Genomic DNA, 19,032 nt, shown 5'->3' with positions numbered 1-19,032 from the left:
CGCAACCTGCGTTTTCAGGCCGAATGCAGGATATACTTAGGCAGCACGTGGAGTGTCTTTTAACTGTCTTCCAACTTCTGCCGTCACAGACCATGTTGTCCTGGAGAAAACACGACGTGGAAAACACGCCCTGAGAAGACTCCTGACTGCTGCGCACTTCCCCACCGTGGCTGTCCAATCACGTCACCAGAAAGGGTCCCAGAATCAAGATGTATTCTTTCTACTAAGCTCATGCTTATGGAAATAGCCAGATAACTGCCACGAGATAATTATGATCTGTAGTTATTATTGTTGGAGATCGTCAGGGACCACAGGGAAGAACACAGCTTGATTTTCAAAGCCTAACCGTGAAGAAGCAAGACAAAGACTTGCTGTGACTAGTTAAAATGAATCCACGTGGCACAGACGTCACAAAAGAGAAATCTCAGAGGGGAAAAATATACCCCAGTGGCCTGAAACAGCTCTTCCCAGATAGAAGTTATAAGCTCAAATTGCCTGATCTTTCAGGAATCAGAAGGTTGGATGGGGCCCGAGGCCAGTCAAGTGTCCAGGGCAGAGTGAAGCCTGAAGTCTGCTGCGTGTACCTTTAGGTGTGTCAAGTACACAACTTGCTTCTTTTCGCCCAACGCATCTTCGGCCCAAACTATTAAGATCTTTCCAATTCCTGGAATTACCTTCTAAGATCAGTCTTCTAGGACAGTCAATAGCTCTATTTCACCCTGGAGCATGAGGATCACAGTGGTATCTTTCATTTGTAAATAAAGGGGGGGGGGGATATTTTGTAACAAAAAAAGAAATAGAAGACTACATTTGAAGGCATAATTTTATCATGTTCACTATTAGGAGAAAGGGAATCGCAATATATCCGTTCTCTTTCTCCTTTTGTTGAAATCTAAACAGCACCCTACTGTATGCAAAAGATTCAGTAAAAGATTTGTTTAGTACAGCAAAAGGCTGGTATTGCTATTATTCCTGAATACACGAAGTTTCTTGCCTATTTTTCATTTCAATTGCTAATTTGTTGAGCACACCCTTTCCACCCACTTTATAGGAGTTAAATCTCAGCCATAGCTCCCTCTTTACCCTGTTGACACATCCTACCTAAAGACATATGCATATCACATTGCTCTACTCACTCTCACAAGAACGTAGGGGCAAATTAATCCAAAGCATAAGGTTGACTGTAAATCCAAGGGAGTTTACTATATACAGCAAACTATATGGATTTACTGTGTGACATATCTATATGTCAGTGATTTGTTTAACCTGACACACATTACTACATTCTATTAGCCTGCTAGTAATATTACAAACAACATGTTACAGGTGTGTCCCCCTTATAAGTCATGTGTAGAGTAGGTTAGCAATATGCTAGCAATGGCATTTGATAGGATACAAATATTCCTGATACCAAATAATGACAAAAGGACTCACCTCTTCAGAGACTATTTCACTAGAGAATTTCAAAGCACTCATCAGCATCTCCTTTTCTATAACCGGATGGCAACAAAAACTCAAGTGGTGGATAGTCGGGACAAGAAAACTTTAGTCTCAGGATTATTAGTGACTTCTAAGAACCCCAACTTTATCCCTAAAGGAAAATATGCCCTGTGCAATGTGAAAAGTAAGTTGTTTTAGAAGAGTTTCATTAGGTGTTAAAACACAGGCATAGTCTCAAGTGGTTAAAAAAAAACAAAAAACCCAAGAAATTTGTTAACATCTTAGCATTTAATATCTGCTTAATAAGCAAGCTAAAACATGTCAACTGTTTTTAGATTTTAAAATGTGCTGTCAAGCTGAAATCCTGTGTTCAGCTGTGTATCAGGAGACCAAACCCTTCTCCGTGCTCAAGAGTGTGCGTGACAGAGAAAGGCACAGACTCCAATCACAGCATACTAATTCATAAAATGTCCCAATATAGTGATTAGATGCATCAAGAGTAAATTTAAATATTTCCTTTGAATTATTCTCCAAATTTGGCCATTAAATATTTAATACAAAGTCCATCCCAATAGCAGTGATCCCCCACAGGGTTGCTTCTGGAAGTCCCTCTGACATTTTGTCTTATCACATCATCCAAACAATGACACATCTAGAAAGAGGCCACTCTGTTTTCTGAATATCAACTCAAGGATTAGAACTGAAGTAAAAGCAGTTAGAACCAAAGGAAACAGACACACACATTTTCAAACACACTCACAGAATCATGGCAACTCTCATATCTGACAATGGCTGAATTTCATTCCAAGCAGATAATTTAATGATAGCTTTGCTAGTAAAAAAAAAAAAAAAAAAATTCAAGTAAAATGCTCAAGCATATTTCAATATAAGGGAAAAGGATCTCTCATTCTAAGGGAAAAAGCAGCTACAATTTAAAAAATTACTGCACAAGAAATCAACATTAACTCTGAAACAAAGACTAAGAGGATGTTGGCCTATGGAGACAAAGGTCTGCCACGTGGCAGGGGGTGTGAGTCGGCTCCCACACCTGTATCTGCTTGAGAACCACAAACTTGAATCATGGTTTAGGAATATTTGGGTTTAACAATGAACTTAAAGTGTAATATTATTTTCACGTTTCCTCTGCAAAAGAGTTGAAGAGAACACAAATGATTCATGGTAGAGATTTATGTTGTAGGTGAAAAAGTACCATGTCCATATAGATTTCCTTTAAAAAATTTGATCATGACAAGTTTCAGGTAAAAATCATTTTTAAAGGGTCAATTTTTCATTTACATCTGACCAATACATCTTATTTACATACATAGGACTCAATTTTTATTCCATTTCCTTCATATAAAGTGTGTTATTTTAAATGTATATAACTGTTATATACCATTTTTTCAGAAACACTATCCCCTCATTCACTGGCAGTTTTGACGATAATAGTTGGTCTCCACATTGAGAAATGAATATAGTTAGAAGTTCAAGGAATAACATAAAGATGAAAATCCAGTGTTAACACCATGTGTAGGGCCACATCAGTCATTCAAGGAGTCAACGGCTTCATCTGCATAAGTTCTGGTTGCAATAAAACTCAAAGCAAGTAGGATTCTGAAGACCCTGAAGAAGAGCTTTGACTTATGACATTAACCGCTGCTTAATGCTGTGATTGATGTTAAAATCTTATACTGGGTTCATTTTTCTCTTCAAAAAACACTGATTTTTCTAGTAATATTTAACTTTAAAAAGAAGGTATCTTAGGCCTTTAACCCTCAGAGAACTGGTATATTTAGGCAACTAACGAAAAAAAAATAATCAGAAGCATGTATCCTTGTCCATAGTCTCCAAAGGGTTAAAGTGCAGAAATTGTTCTATCACCTGTTATATAAGGCACTCTATTCCACTTTTTTCTTAAAAGAAACTTTCTCTTTGGTTTCTTGTAATTTTTCAGTGAGTCTATCCTTTGTTTCTTCCATTTTTTCTGTGAGAAGCTCCTTGGTCTCTTCCATCCTGTCTTGTAGATACTCCTTAACAGGAGGCGGTGTCGACATGTAGCCCCGACTACGCAAATACTTCACAGTGAAGGAGGTTCCTCCCAAAGTCACAGTGTATCGGGCAGGTGTTGCAATCTGAGGGGAAAAGCAAAGGCAGGAGATCAACAGCTCATCAGGAATACTGTCTTAAGCAAAAACAATCTGAAATTAAAATTTTTAGTAACAACAAGAGTATAAATTACTTAATTGCTTCACCAGGCTACAGGGTTTTTCCCTCTTCTGTAAATGTATTTTATAAACATCTGTTACTGAGACACTGACCCAAGGACTACAGCATATTTGCAGAAGCCCTGGAGCCTGCAACCACGTGCTAGTGAACCCGGAGACAGACGCCCTAGGAATGTGAGAAGATGCCTCAGGACCAATAACAAACATGCACTTGCCTCTGTTCCTTAAAATTCCTTCTAACCTGTGGACACTGTGTATCTAGAACGAAACCAGACCCAAACTACTTCAAATGGTGAGAAGCAAACATGGGCCAAATGTTTATTCTTCATTGAATTTAGTTTAGTTTCACTTCCAAAACCCTTTGACTTTTCCAGGCCTCATGCTACCTTCTCATTACAATCCACCCTGGGTCTGAAATCCCAACTGGGAACTTTCATGAGGCAAAAAAAAAAAAAAAAAAAAAACCTGTGCAAGCATGCACAGATTTAACTTTGCCCAGAGATTTAAGGACCAAAGCTGAGTACTAGATGAACTGGTCAAAGAACAACACAAAAGCGGAGAGCATCTGTATCCCATTCTGATAGCTTCAGTACCAAAACCCTTTGAAAGAGGGGCCTATGCTCTCCTTCTCCAATTTCCCTCTTCATTTTCTCTTGAATTTACTCTAACCAAGCCTTCACCCCCACCTCTCATCACAGTTGCTGTAGAGGCCTATGAACCGTCAGAACCATGGAGATAGCTCGCCCCCTCTACTCCTTGGAGCATGCCCTGCCTGGCTGCTGTGCCCCCACTTCCCTGATTTCCTTCTGCTTTGGAGGCTGCCCCTTTCCAGTCCTTCCTGCCCATTCCTCTTCCTGTTGCCTACCTCTGAACACCATGGGGCAGCACTGTACTCCCTCTCTCCAGCCACCTCATTCCTCAGTCCTCTTAGCCCAGGATCATGTCTGTAGTACCATTTGTACATTAATGATTCTTAGATTTCCAGACTGAGCCTTTCCCCTAAATTCCAGTATATACAACCTCCTACTCATTTCCACCTGCATGTCTAATAGGATCTCAAAATGTCATTTGTTCACAACTGCTTCATGATGTTCGATGGTCCTGCCCCAAACCTACTTCTCTCAAAGCTGTCCACATCTCAGGAAATGGCAACTCTATTCTTTTATTTATTTACATAGAGTGTAGAGGGAGCCCCACGTGGGGCTTGATCATGACAACCCTGAGATCATGACCTGAGCCAAAATCAGGAGTCAGACTCTTAACGGATGGAGCCACCAGGACACCTTCCCTCTCCTCTCAAAAGATTGATTGATTGATTGATTGATTGATTTGGGGGAGAGGAAGGAGAAGAGGGGAAGAACCTCAGACTCTGCAGAGCCTGATGAGGGGCTTGATCTCATGTCCCCAGATCATGACCTGAGCTAAACCGAGAGTCAGAGGCTCAGATGACTGCAACTCTATTCTTTTTTTTTTTTTTTTTTAAGGTTTTATCTATTAGAGAGAGACAGAGAGAGCACAAGCGAGGTGTGAGGCAGAGGGAGAAGCAGACTCCCCATGGTGCAGGGATCCCTGACGCAGGGCTTGATCCTGGGACTCTGGGACTATGACTCAAACCAAAGGCAGACACTTAACTGAATGAGCCACCCAGGCGCCCACCCGCGACTCTAAAGTTGCTCAGGCCAAAAACCTACAAGACAGCTTTAACTCCTTTCTCTTGCATAATTTACATTCAATTCATTAAAAAATCCCATCAGCTCCATCTTCAAAACATATCTAGAATCTACCTGCGTCTCCTGGGCTTTCTTGTTACCCCTGGGTCCTGGCCACTGTCAGCTCTTACCCACACCACCGCAATAACTCCTCCTGCTAGGTCTCTAGGCTTCTACCCTTGCCCTCCTATATAGGCTGTTCTCAAAACACAAGCCAAAATGATTTTGTTAAAACACAAGTCAGATACTCAAAACTGCCCAGTGACTTTCCACCTCCTCTGAGTAAAAGCTGAAGTGCTCACGTGGCTGTAAGGGCCCCCAATCTGACTGCCGCTCTGCCGCCTCTCATCCCAGCCACACTGGCATCCTCCCTGTTCCCGCCAATACTACAGGTAGCCTGCAGCCTCAGTACCTTGCATTTGTGTTTCCTCTCCTTGAATGCTCTTCTACCCAACTCCCTCACCTGCTGGCAACATCCCTCTGAAGAAAACAAAATACCCCAAAACACCCCAACACAAACACGTCCTCCCTTGCTGCTGTTCTTTCTTCTTAGCACTTACCATCATCTAAACATGGTGGTGTGTGTGTTTTAACTTTACCTTCTTTACCCAACTGGCTCCCACCACTAGAATATAAGTTCCATGAGGGCATGAATTCTGTACCATTTTATTTAATTACAGTATTCCCAGTACTAGAATGGCACTTGACACATAGTAGGGACTCAAAAAATTTTTGTCAATTAAACTAAAGGTTCACTTCCGGGATGGTGATACAGGGCTGAGGAGTGTGTCCCAGTCTGTGTCACAAGGCTAAACCCAAGTGTGTTTTCTCCTCTTTGCCACACCTCTTTTCTGAGGCTTTGCCTTATTGAAGCAATAAATCTCAATGTTTTGTCACTGCACTTGAGAAACTGTGGGTGACAGAAAATACCCAGGAGAATCCCCTGCACATTTCCCACTTCCCAGAGGAACAGTGAGTGGGACGAAACACTGCTGACACTAGCCTACCTACATGAACAGGTTCATGTTTCAACTTCCACCCAAAAAACATACGCTGCGCACTGATGTGCCCACAAACCACAATACCAGGCATAGTGAAAACACAAAGAGAAAGAAGACATGACTCTGAATTCCTAAGCACTTAAAATCAAATAAAGAAACCAAATATTAAAAAAACAAACAAGCCCCACACAACTAACACCAGACCATGATACGAACTATTAAGAGCTATACATGCTATGGGAACATGGGATAAGGAGCCATTAGGGAAATAGCTTAAATCATCATGATAGTTTGATTTACTAAGGTAAATTATACCCATTATAGCTAGAAACTTGATCATTTACGGATTTATTAAGTTTTCATGTTGGAAATATTCAATTAAGCTTTAGCTCTCCAGTCAAAATTACAATAAAAAAAAGAGATCTCCCAAGATTTCAGAGGATTTTAATGAGGATAACAGAATAAGACAACGTTACTGGTACTACCAGAAAACCATACTTCTAAGTATTTTTATACAATGAAAGTAAAATAAGATAGCACCTAGTTTCCAAATGTTTCTACCTGTTTTATCAGGATGAAGATATATAGAACTTCATAATTGTCAACTGAGAAAAATAAGATAAATGTGGCTAAATTCTACAATTTACACGGAGCTCCTCTTCCAAAAGAAAGACCCACAGACATAGAAACTCGGCTTATAAACATTGTCTCAACTCCAGAGAACAGCTAGATTATAGACAACAAACTTCTAAAAGGAAATACATGACAGCTACTAAGTCTAAGGTTGATCCCACGTAACAATTTGAATTAGACTTTACTACTTTACTTATCAAGAAGATGAACTATTATAAACAGTGGAATAAATGCTAAATATCACTAACAAGTCAGGTGACACGTGGATCTCTGAATAAGGAAAACTAATATACTCTAAAGTGTGAGAAATGTGAAAAAGATGACTTCCGGAAATTTGGAAGTCCCACGTTTATCTGATTACAGCAGTTAGGAACGATCTATTCTCAAGGCACTTCTTCCTAAACCATCATTTTATTTATAAAATCTAAACTTAAAAAAAAACAACTTTAGCCATTAGACTGGTATTTTATATGGCTATTTTAAGTTACAAAAGGTAACTACTGGGAACTAACACAGAGTTTTATGAGAAACTGAGCAGGGTACCAGTTAAGCGTGAAGAGCAATTCATTCTTAACAGTACTTACCTTAAACAAGGCATATGCTGTTAGTGCATTTCCACTCTGGGAATTTTTCAGAATGTTTACTATGCTGTCAGGTAACCCAATGAGTTCTAGAAAAGGAACCACATTCACTCCTCTATGAAAGAAACAAAATGATTTATATATACACGTCACTCCTCTAAAGAACAAAGTAACGTACATGTATATGTGTGTGTGTGTATATAACATACATACACATATATACATACACGCGTATTGATGTAAGCATACACACAAACTTCAAGGGATAAACATTTTCAAAGTTTTCTGAAAACACCAAAACCAAATTTTGTTTAAAAGTCACTTCTGCATTGTCGAGCACTGTGATTTAACTCTAGAAGAACATGATGTACAGAAACATCAGGATTGTACTTTATCTTACCACTTGTAGCTTCTGCTTTCCTTTCACACAGAGACATACATCCCTAATCACTATATTTTAAACAGAAGGATCTAGCAGAGTAAAATTAATAGCTTTAAGTGACTTGAGAAGGAAGGATCAAAATCATTGACTTGGTCTTAGTTGCCTCAACCAAACACTACCTCCTCAGAATGCTGATTCAAACTTCAAGACCTATGCTTTCACCTCTAAAATTACACCTCAAACTATATTACTGTAAAAGCAACATTATAACAGAATTTATTGTGGTGGTATGTAAAGAATAAATGATTCTATGGGTTTGATGGAAAGTTCAATTATTCTAAGTGGATGCCTCTATTCTGTTAGCATAAAAGGCAGGTGAAGAAGCAATTACCATAAATTGCAACAAGTTTTTGCAGGGAGGGAGAGAAAGCAGAGAAAGTCTCTAATAAGAGCTGCTAAGTTCTATTTTTAGTTTCCTTGTTTATCAACATATAGCTATACTGGCATGTGCTGTCTTAAGCTCTCTCCCTCACTCTGTTGTTTTATAGACATTGTGCCCTTTGATCCCAAATCAAATTCTAGTAATCTTTTTTCTTTTTTTTTTCTTTTCTTTTCTTTTTTCTTTTCTTTTCTTCTCTTTTCCCTCCCTCCCTCCCTTCCTCCCTCCCTCCCTCCCTCCCTTCCTTCCTTCGTTCCTTCCTTCCTTCCAAGATGTATTTATTTTAGAGAGAGACAGAACATGCCAGGGGGGAAGGCTGAGAGAAAGAATCTCAAGTAGATTCCTCACTGAGCATAGAGAGCCACGTGGGGCTCTATCTCACACCCTGAGATCATGACCTGAGCTAAAATCAAGAATCAGATGCTTAACCAACTGAGCCACCCAGGTGCCCGTGATTCTATTTATTTCTGAAATACTGATTTGGTGGTTTGATTATTTTAAAGTCAAAATAACTTTCATTTCCTTTAGAATTGCTAAGTATGAAATCCTAGGGAGGGACTGATTCCAACAGTAACACGCCAACAGAGTCACTTTTACTCTGAGCTTCCACAGCCTGACAGAAATCTGGGCTCCACAAAGTCCAGCTCTGTGGATGCTTCAACTGATGCAGAAATACACAAGGGCAAAAGCACATTCACAGTCAGGATAAAATGCAGTGAAAATCAGGCAGGAGTTTGCCTCAGAACGGATCTGTAACTTGAGAAAGCTGAAGCCTAACACACAGGGCATCCAAGCGTAGAACAAAGCTGCCATCAAGCTACGTTTGATCAGATGGAGCACTCTGGGCTGGATGTAGGATCTCTGCAAGGGTCCGCCAGAGAGCAGCGGCAGTAAAGCTTAAATTAAAATAAAATCCATTAACATGTTTAATTCAGATCTCCCTGAAATCTGAAAAGCCTAAGATCTTTATCACTGAGCTAAATAAATACAAAATGGCACTTTGTTTATCATGTCTAGAAAGGCAGCAATGCTCGTTGTCAGAGTGACGAAAATAAACACTAGGCAGGAATGCCGTGTGATGTCAAATGCCCATCTTTCAAGTTACAAACTATTTTTTTCTCTTCCTTTTAATAGTTAAGTAGTAACAAATACCAGCTCTCTGCCCAGCTAAAACAAAATAAAATAGAGCTTCTTGTCAGTTGAATTGAAAACCTATATTTAATACAATCCATTCCAATTTTATAACAGAACCACATGGCAGTGAGATACACTACCATTAGAACAAATGCTAAATACTTATTCTGCAAGTATTATTTGTGATGAGATCTTTACTTAGAACAAATCAACTTTCTGAAGGGATAGGATTTAATAAAAAACATTAAGAACTGTTCCTGGGAAGCAACACATCCTACTGAACATAAACCAGCTGTGTGGAGCCAAAACTGCGGCACAGTGATGGCTGGGCTGGGGTGCAGGGTCTGGCAAAGTCCCGCACTGACGGCCAGCCACAGGCAAACTGTGACAGGTAAAGGGACAGGACTTCAAGTGCAGTCTTACCACCATGTTTACACGCAAGGACTCTCCAGAAAAAGGGGGAAGAATAAGATAAGGGTGCATTCCACAGGGAATGGCAGTGTCACCACTGCCTTAGGTGCCAGATGGCACTGAAAACCTCTTAGGTATGATTCATTATCACTAGGTTACTTGCGGTCTGCTTTCTTCAGTTTAGAACTTTTACCTAAGAAGGCAAAGAAAAGCAAATGGAACAAAAGTGCTCTTTTTAAGAGCCCAAATCAGAATCTCATACTCAATTAATTAAAAACTTAGATTTCTCCCTCCAAGGACTTCTGGCCAAATGCTTATAAAGGGCAGCCTCAGGAGGGCAGAGCTATCACTCATCACTTTTCACAGTATTGCATCAGAAAATCCTCAATAGCTCAAAAAAGAACATTTGACATATAGACAGCCATTAATTATATAGAGCTGAATGCCAATAATAATTTTTATCCAAAATGGCACTGTGTTTTAAAAAACATTTGTTTTTTATGCTGTTAAAAACTAGAGCAGTTCTGAAGACTTCTATAAATATTATATATGTCCAGAAAAATGTCATTAATGAAAAAGATAATTCCATAAAGTGTACATATGAGGATATTCTGTAAAGAAAGGGACAATTCTTTTTTTTTTTTTTTTTATCTATGATAGTCATACAGAGAGAGAGAGAGAGAGAGGCAGAGACACAGGCAGAGGGAGAAGCAGGCTCCATGCACTGGGAACCCGACATGGGATTCAATCCCGGGTCTCCAGGATCGCGCCCTGGGCCAAAGGCAGGCGCCAAACCGCTGCGCCACCCAGGGATCCCGAAAGGGACAATTCTTAAAGGATAATGATACACAATGAAAAAGGATATAATTGAACATTAGGAAGCTAATGGAGAGAAAGATGTGAAGAGAATCAGAACAGCATCAACTACACAAGGTAAAAAGATCCCTTCAGAATTTTTGTAGAGAAACACTCCTAATCCTGTGTTTTCTCAGAACAAGTCGTCATTATCTTTTAATTTAGTAAAGAAAATAACCTTTTCTCAAGGAGTAAGCTTTATATATAAAACTGACATATTTTATTCATACCTTTATATCAAGCCATTAAATGTAACCAAACACTGAAAACTGATGGACTTCTGGAAAGAATAAAATCATTCTAGACTCATAAGGAGAGTTTACTATAAAATGTCAAAGTGGGGTCCAACGTGCCATTTCACTGTCCTCAGGATGCGAGCTCACTGAGCTGCCGTACCCAGTCCACCACAAGCCAACACAGCGCACTCAAAGGAACAGGCACATGCTGGAACACCTTGGTTCTAGAGGCAGGAAAACACTGGAAATCACTGGGATCTGTTTCAGTTTGTACTCCTGTTCCTAAAACATTGTAAATAATATAACTTATCTTAAAAGAAAGGAAGAGTATTTAAGAGAAAAGGGTGCATTCTAGACATTCTGTGTTTTACAATACCTACAGGCTAGGCCCACCAAATTAACTTTTTTAAAAAGTTTATTTTAGTTGTGGTAAGAACATCTAACATGAGATCTACACCCAATTTTTTAAGTGTACAACAAATTAACTTCTGATCAGAACAAAAGGCCTTACCTTGACACGTATCAGGTGTGGGTAACACTAAAACCTAAGTCTGCAATTTGTTCATTTTTATATCTGCAGCAGATATTAGCCAGGGTTTGGCAAAAATATCATACTAATTTCCCACTAAAATCATACATATGGCAAAATAATAGATATATTTTTACATTTGTGAACACCTTAAGGAATATCTAAGTATAGAACTCAATAGTGCTGTCGAATTCCCAAAATCTCTTTATTTCTGTGCTATGCTAAATGTTAATAGATGAGAGTTGGTGCTCTGAACTAAGACTCCAAAATATTTTGAGAAAAGCTAAGTTATTTTGACTTATTCTTCCTTAATCTCATTAATATAATGGGAATTACATTACCTACTTCATATGGTTTTTGTGAGGATTAAATGAGATGATAGTTTAAAATTTTCATATAATCCCTGCTATACATGCTAAGCAAATTTAGCTATGAAAATGTCAAAAACTGCTATGAAAAGCAGTCATATTCATCAGTTCAAGACATTAAAGCATTTAAAAAACTATTTATTTAAGGCTTTCATTAGTATAATTAAAAAAAATCACATTGTGACAAAGCAGGGAAGGTGCTCAACCAAGCAAAAACTTACTTTATAGCTGCATAATAAAATGTTCCAAACCAAACACCAGAAGTTATTAGATGCACTGGAATCAAAACTTTCCCATATTGTCTAAATGTTTTCTTAAATCGTTGATATAGATTAATAGATTTGTCTTGTAAAGGATCAGGTTCTTCCTTTTTTTCTGAAGAAGTTCCAGGGGATGTGGCTTTGGATGACATAACCCTCTTGGATAAAATATCTTGCTCCCACTGTTTATGGTGAAGGACCCCCAGCTGGGGTGGATGAGCAGTGAATGGCTTCCTTTCCTTTGCGACACACTGGACAGCAGATAAGTGCAGCCATTGCTTCTGACGGCCCTGTACCAAAACTACTCTGGATTCAGCTTTGTACAAAAGTAATGGTCCCTTTATGTTTTGACGGTGTCCAAAGAGACTGGCTTTATGTGGTTCCATGCATGTCCTATGTGCCAGTCGGAATACAGACCTCGGTACATTCCATTGCATTTTGAAGAACGGTGATTGAAGGATTTCAGCTTCTACAAAGACTAGATAAAAAAAAAAAAAATTAGACTATACATAGATTTCTATTTTAAACCAATCCACTTAAAAATAAATCATTAACCATTAGGAAGTAACAGACAGACATTGCTACCAAATCCACAGAAATTAATGTTAAGGTATATAGTCTGAACATACTACGATTTAAAAATCTTACTAAAATATATCATTTAAATAAGCATCAAATAAGTTATTAATACAACTGTTAAAGTCTGATAAGTAGTTGATACAAAGTACCATTTTTTTTTCTACAATGCCTTTTGACTAAACTATATAAAATTATAAATCACATATGTTTTTGGTTGGTAAGTAGAGAGACTTTTCCAGGTAACTAAAAGGTTTGTTTTTTTGTTTTTTGTTTTTGTTTTGTTTTGTTTTTTGTTTTTTTTTAGATAATGTAAGACAGTATAATTTAATTTTAAAAGAATATAGTCTTTGGAATAAGACAGACCCAACTAAGCTAACAGTGGGATTATTTTGAGCAAATTACCTAGCTTCTCTAGACATAGGTTTCCCCACTAATAAAACAGAATTATAGTATGCATTACTATATGGCAAATCAATTCCATTCTCTCAGTATCAGGCAGCACCACCTGAATACCATTCTCTATCCCCACCCTACACCAGTTACCTTACTACTTCTACTATATTGTGAATAGATGATTTCATTTTTTTAAACTGTATACTAAATAAGAATCAATATGAGTTAGCACTCCAACGAATTAGCAATCCAATAAATACAAATACTCTATTTTACATGAATATTTGTTGACTGGGAGTACAAAGTTGTCTATCATTACACAAAAATGTCCATTTAATGAACTGTCCCTATATGATATTAATTCCCTGACTCACCCCTCCCTAATTAATAGTTAACATCAGTTCTTATCAGGCTCTCACAGATAATCCAATAGCACAATGCACATAAATCATAAAATGAAACTACACATCTTGCAAAAAATAGGCTCCCAGGAAACTTTAAAGATGATACTGGAGATTGCTGCAATGAAAAGTAGTCGGTGACAAGTAACAATCTGAAGGTTCAGACCAGTTAACAACCAAAAAAACTAAAATAAAATAAAATAATACCCACAGAGATGGTAACAGGTGCTTCAATTAATGACTTAAATATTAAACAACAAAGAAAAGCCATAGAGAAAAATTATTAAGTCCTTAATTACTGGGCAGTCAGGGTGGCCCAGTGGTTTAGCACTGCTTTCAGCCCAGGGTGTGATCCTGGAGACCTGGGATTGAGTCCCACGTCGGGCTCCCTGCATGGAGCCCGCTTCTCCCTCTGCCTGTGTCTCTGCCTCTCTGTGTCTCTCATGAATAAGTAAATAAAATCTTAAAAAAAAAGAAAAAGTCCTTAATTACTTAAGTACTTTTACTTTGACTTCTTTGTTCTCCTAGAAACCAATCTCTGGGCTAGTGGTTTCCAAAACTGGCTATGCATCAGAATCATGGCAGGTTGGGGATGTTGAGACAAAGAAGAGATGGTTTGAAAAACCTGATTCCTGGTCTCCATCCAGACCTAATAAATCATAATCTCCTATAGACAGGTCACATCTGACAATATGAATTTGGAGGTCATTTCTCTAGGTCCAGCAAATGGCTTCCATATGTAAGACACAGGATAAAAGCGCCTCAAGGAAAATAAGGCCCATTAAATTAACTTTTAACTTAAAATTAACTTTAAATTACAAATGAAAATTAGAATTAATTCAAATGACAACATACGGGCAATGGCTAGTGACAATGCAACTCTACAGACTTGCAAAGGTAATCACAATATTGATGACATATACATACAGTAAGACTCCTAGGATTTCAAGGAACAAACCTGTTTCAGACGAATACAAGTAAAAGTAGATGGCAAGTACAGACGGAGTACTAGCGTACGTACTCTGGAACGAACAGGCTTCAGGAACAATAAAATCTAGGCAAGTTACCTTGCCGCACGGCTAGCACTGTGTATAATGGCCTCAGCTCACTTGTCAGTTTTCATTTTTAGATTTTGTTAGTTGGCTAATCTTTCCAATTAAAGATAAAAGATTTTGGTCAATGATAGAGGTGTCATTCCTCACTCTAGTTAGATCAAATCAGTTGTATCTGGACACAATGAGTGGACCTGAAGAAGCTATGAACTAACAGGCCATTATTTCTGATATAAATAGAGACCCAGAGTGATAAACCTGAATTTCTTCCAGTGAGATACAATAATTTCAGTAAGACATTTTTTAAGTCATGAGACTTAGATTATACCAAAAATTGTCTGTTATTTCCCCGCCTCGGCAGTATGAAATTTTCATATGTATAGACGAGGCACTGTTTTAAACTGCTTGTTGCTTCAGTTATGGAAATAAATGATAAAGTGCATTACTAGAACCAAGTGAGGTGACAGGTTACATTGCTTGCTGTGGCTGTCCTTTTCCACTTTAGAACTGCATCATCAAAGCCTTTAACACTGCAAGTGGATGGTATATGCATGATTAATGGTGCTGATTCTCAGTGTACAATCCTACTATGTACGGTGGGGGGGTGGGCATCATGAATAATTTTCATGAGCAGGCAGTAGAATTTACCAACCAGGAGCCTGGAAGCCAAGGTCGGACTGCCCAAGTCCACATCTTGAAAATGCTATAAACTATGTACCATTTGGACAAGTTAATCAGCCGCTGCCACCACCCACCACCACTACCACCCCTGCCCCAAGAACGCACCTTGGTTTCCAATTTATAAAACAAGGTTAATAATAGCACCTACTTCTTAAGATTGTTATAAGATAAAATAAATACATGTGAAATATGTTTGAAAATGAGGAATATGTAGCAAGTGCTCAGAAAATGTTACAGGTTATTATTTGTAAGTTTGTAAGTAAACAAAGTAGTCTGTTGACCTTATTTACAGTGACACAGCCTAAGGACCAGGGCCTGAGCTGAAAGGAGATTATACAGGATAAACAGTTCCTAGGACAGCTCTGGCACAAAACTTGAAAAATTATATGAAATTGTACCTAATCAATCCAATAATAGCTAGCCCAAGACCAGGCACGGTTAAACAGTTAACACACATGTGAAAGTTAGGAGCCTCTCATATAGCAATTCTGAGGCAAAGAGAAGGTGAAGACACATAGGTCAAGATTAAAGGTATAAGGTTTCCAGTTATGGAATGAATAAGTCACAGGAATATACATTGTTAATGATATGGTAATAGCGTTGAATGGTGATGGATGGTAGCTACACTCCTGTTGAGCCTAGCATAGTGTAAAAACTTGTCAAATCACTAACTTGCACACCTGAAACTAATGTAACATTGTGTCAACTATACTCAAATTAAAAAAAAAAAAGAAAAAAGTAAAGGTATAAGGAAGCAGTGGGAACTAAAAGAAGAGAAGCCAAGTGAAAGGAATGACAGAGAGAGAAGAATGGATTGGAACAAATGTCAATGAGAAAGCACAAATGTTAAAATGCTGTTAGAATGCTAGAGAAGCTATATTCTAAATTTCCAGTTCCATAAGGCAAGGAATTTATTTATGAGATTCCTTTCCTCCCTCTATATCCTAACCAAACCCACACTACTCAAGATCATATGAACATATTTCTGTTCCTTAAACCTGGAAGCCTAAGGCATTCAAGCGGCACCAGAAATACAATACCTGAGTGCAAAAGGAACTAACTAATGTATATGCTGTTCTTATATAAGACATAAAAACACAGTAACTAAAAAGTTAGAGTTGAAACAACAAATTCCAACAGCAAGATTTAGTTCTCTATTGTGTGAATTCGAAAAATGTTTGTCAAACAAAATCTTATTTGGAAGTTCAATAAAAAAATAAATAAAAGCAAAGTTGCTCAGGTTAAAGCAGGAATGAGAGAAATAACATCTTCTGGCTTGTCCTCACCTCCTCCAACCTATGGACCACTGCCACAGATGCCCTAACTATGAAAACAAAATTTGTCCACAAAGTGGACAAACTCTCTGTAAATAACGGTCTTACTTCAACTGCCATTCTCCTGCAAGTCACAGCCCACACACTAATACCCTGAGCCCTGAAAGCTAGCGAAGAAACTCCACTGAAAACGTAGATATTAGAATCTTCTTTTTTTTCTCTGTGGACTAACTCTATGTTTCCGGAAGGCAAGAAGTTTGTCTTGATTCCCAGTAGTTACAGGGACTAGAGCAAAACCTGACATCTAGTGGTGTTCAATCTAATTCGGTTCCACGAATGTCAACAATTTGTCAGCTTTTAAAGACTCAATTGATCTCTAATAAATGACTTCTAAAATCAACATAGCATCTTCAGCTTGGGAAGTTTTGTTGACTTAAAAGTTAACATTGTCAATTTAAAATAACTATGATATGTTAAAAGCTTGAAAGGAAAAAGTAAACAACATAGACTATAAGCAGAATGGAAATTCTAAGAATCAAAAGGAAATGCTACAAAACAAAAAACACTGTAACAGAAATGAAGAATGTCTTTAAGGGATTCATAATCCAGAGAGCCAAGGAAAGAATGGGTGAGTTTGAAAGGAGGTCAACAGAAACTCCCTAGACTGTAATGTAAAGAGGAACAAAAAAAATGAACCTTCCTCCTCCCACCAACACACATATAAAAAAAACCAGAATGAAACATCCCAGCATATGGGACAACTTTAAAGGTGTAACATACGCATGATAGAAGTGCCAGAAGGAGAACAGATAAAGAAGTATAAGAAATATCTCAGTTATTACATGAGAAAATTACTAATAAGCACCAAACCACAGGTCCAGGAAGCTCTGAGAACCAAGGGGGATAAATATCTAAAATCTATAGCTGAGCATATCATATTCAAGTTACAAAAAGAAAATCTGGAAAGCAACTGGAAGTAAAAACAAAAACAAAAAAACACAAAATAACAAACATCTTATCTAGAGGAAAACAGGAATAAAGTCGAGCCAACATTTCTTCAGAAACCAGAAAAGAGGGATTCCTGGGTGGTGCAGTGGTTTGATGCCTGCCTTTGGCCCAGGGCACGATCCTGGAGACCCGGGATCGAATCCCACGTCGGGCTCCCGGTGCATGGAGCCTGCTTCTCCCTCTGCCTATGTCTCTGCCTCTCTCTCTCTCTCTGTGACTATCATAAATAAATTAATTAATTAAAAAAAATAAAAAAAATTAAAAAAAAGAAACCAGAAAAGAGTAAAGGGACTAAAGTGTGTATAGAAAAACCATCAAACTAGAATTCCATATGCAGCAAAATTATCCATCAAAAGTATTAGAGAAACAAAGGTTTTATTAAGCAAAAAAAAATTGGAAGGAATTCACTGCCAACAGATTTGACTTTCAAGAAGGAAATAACATAGGAACTCAGATCTTCATTTTAAAAAAAGATTGACAGGGAAGGAATCAACAGAGGTAAAATAATCTTTTTTATTATTAATTGATCTGGAAGACAATTGTTTAAAGTAATGCTAGTAAATGCACTAAACGATTAAAAGTACATAATAAGTGAAATTTAAAAATAGCACTGTCCCAAAGAATTGGGAATAGTCTATGGTAACACTCCATGGTGAAGTACTCGCAACTACATATGAAGTATTACAAAATCATCTGAAGGGGACTTAGATGAGATAAAAGTGTATTATGAGCTCTAAGGAAAATGATTTTAAAATTGATTTATCTAAAATGTATTTTAAAAGTACAACTGATCACTCATGAATAAATAAATAATATATTAAAAAATAAATAAAAAGGGGCAGCCCGGGTGGCTCAGCAGTTTAGCGCCGCCTTCGGCCCAGAGCTTGATCCTGGGGACCCAATATCGAGTCCTGCGTCAGGCTCCCTGCATGGAGCCTGTTTCTCCCTCTGTCTATGTCTCTGCCTCTCTCTCTCTCTCTCTCTCTCTCTCTCGGTCACTCATGAATAAATAAATAAAATATTTTTTTTAAAAAGTGCAACTGAGGGGCACTTGGGTGGTATAGTCAGTTAGATATCTGACTCTTGGGTTTCACCTTGGGTGGTGATCTCAATGACCTTTAGACTACCTTTAGACTTTCTTTCCCCTCTCCCTTTCCCTCGCAAACCCTGCCCCCCCCCCCCCCCCGGGCTCATGCTTTCACTCTCCTTCAAACAAAATATTCCACACAAAAAAGTGTAATTGATACACTGAAAGAGGAGATAAAATAGAATCATATAAAATTCTCAGGTAAAATCACAGAAGGCAGAAAAAGGGAAAAACAAAGAACAAATAGCAATGAATAAAAAACATTTACCAACATGGTAGATTATTAAGCCAATTAAAAGACAAATTGTCAGAGATGTCTTTTTTTTAAAACTAACTGCATTTTGTCTAAAAATC

The 19,032-nt window shown here is 38.0% G+C and overlaps 1 protein-coding gene across 1 annotated transcript in view; it reads right to left on the bottom strand.

The window, feature by feature from the left end:
- Positions 1-1,709: 1,709 nt before the first annotated feature.
- Positions 1,710-19,032, bottom strand: part of FAM210A (family with sequence similarity 210 member A) — a 29,710-nt gene continuing 12,387 nt past the window's right edge. The window contains exons 2-4 of the mRNA XM_025422271.3: positions 12,165-12,681; positions 7,593-7,704; positions 1,710-3,572 (exon numbers count right to left, since the gene is read on the bottom strand). Of these exons, the coding sequence (XP_025278056.1) occupies positions 3,339-3,572; positions 7,593-7,704; positions 12,165-12,640 (822 nt within the window). The 5' untranslated portion in view covers positions 12,641-12,681 and the 3' untranslated portion in view covers positions 1,710-3,338. The remainder of the gene's footprint in view (positions 3,573-7,592; positions 7,705-12,164; positions 12,682-19,032) is intronic.

Source organism: Canis lupus, chromosome 1, assembly GCF_003254725.2.
Source record: "Canis lupus dingo isolate Sandy chromosome 1, ASM325472v2, whole genome shotgun sequence".
Taxonomy (NCBI): Eukaryota; Metazoa; Chordata; class Mammalia; order Carnivora; family Canidae; genus Canis; species Canis lupus.
This window is presented reverse-complemented; position numbering and strand designations above follow the sequence as displayed.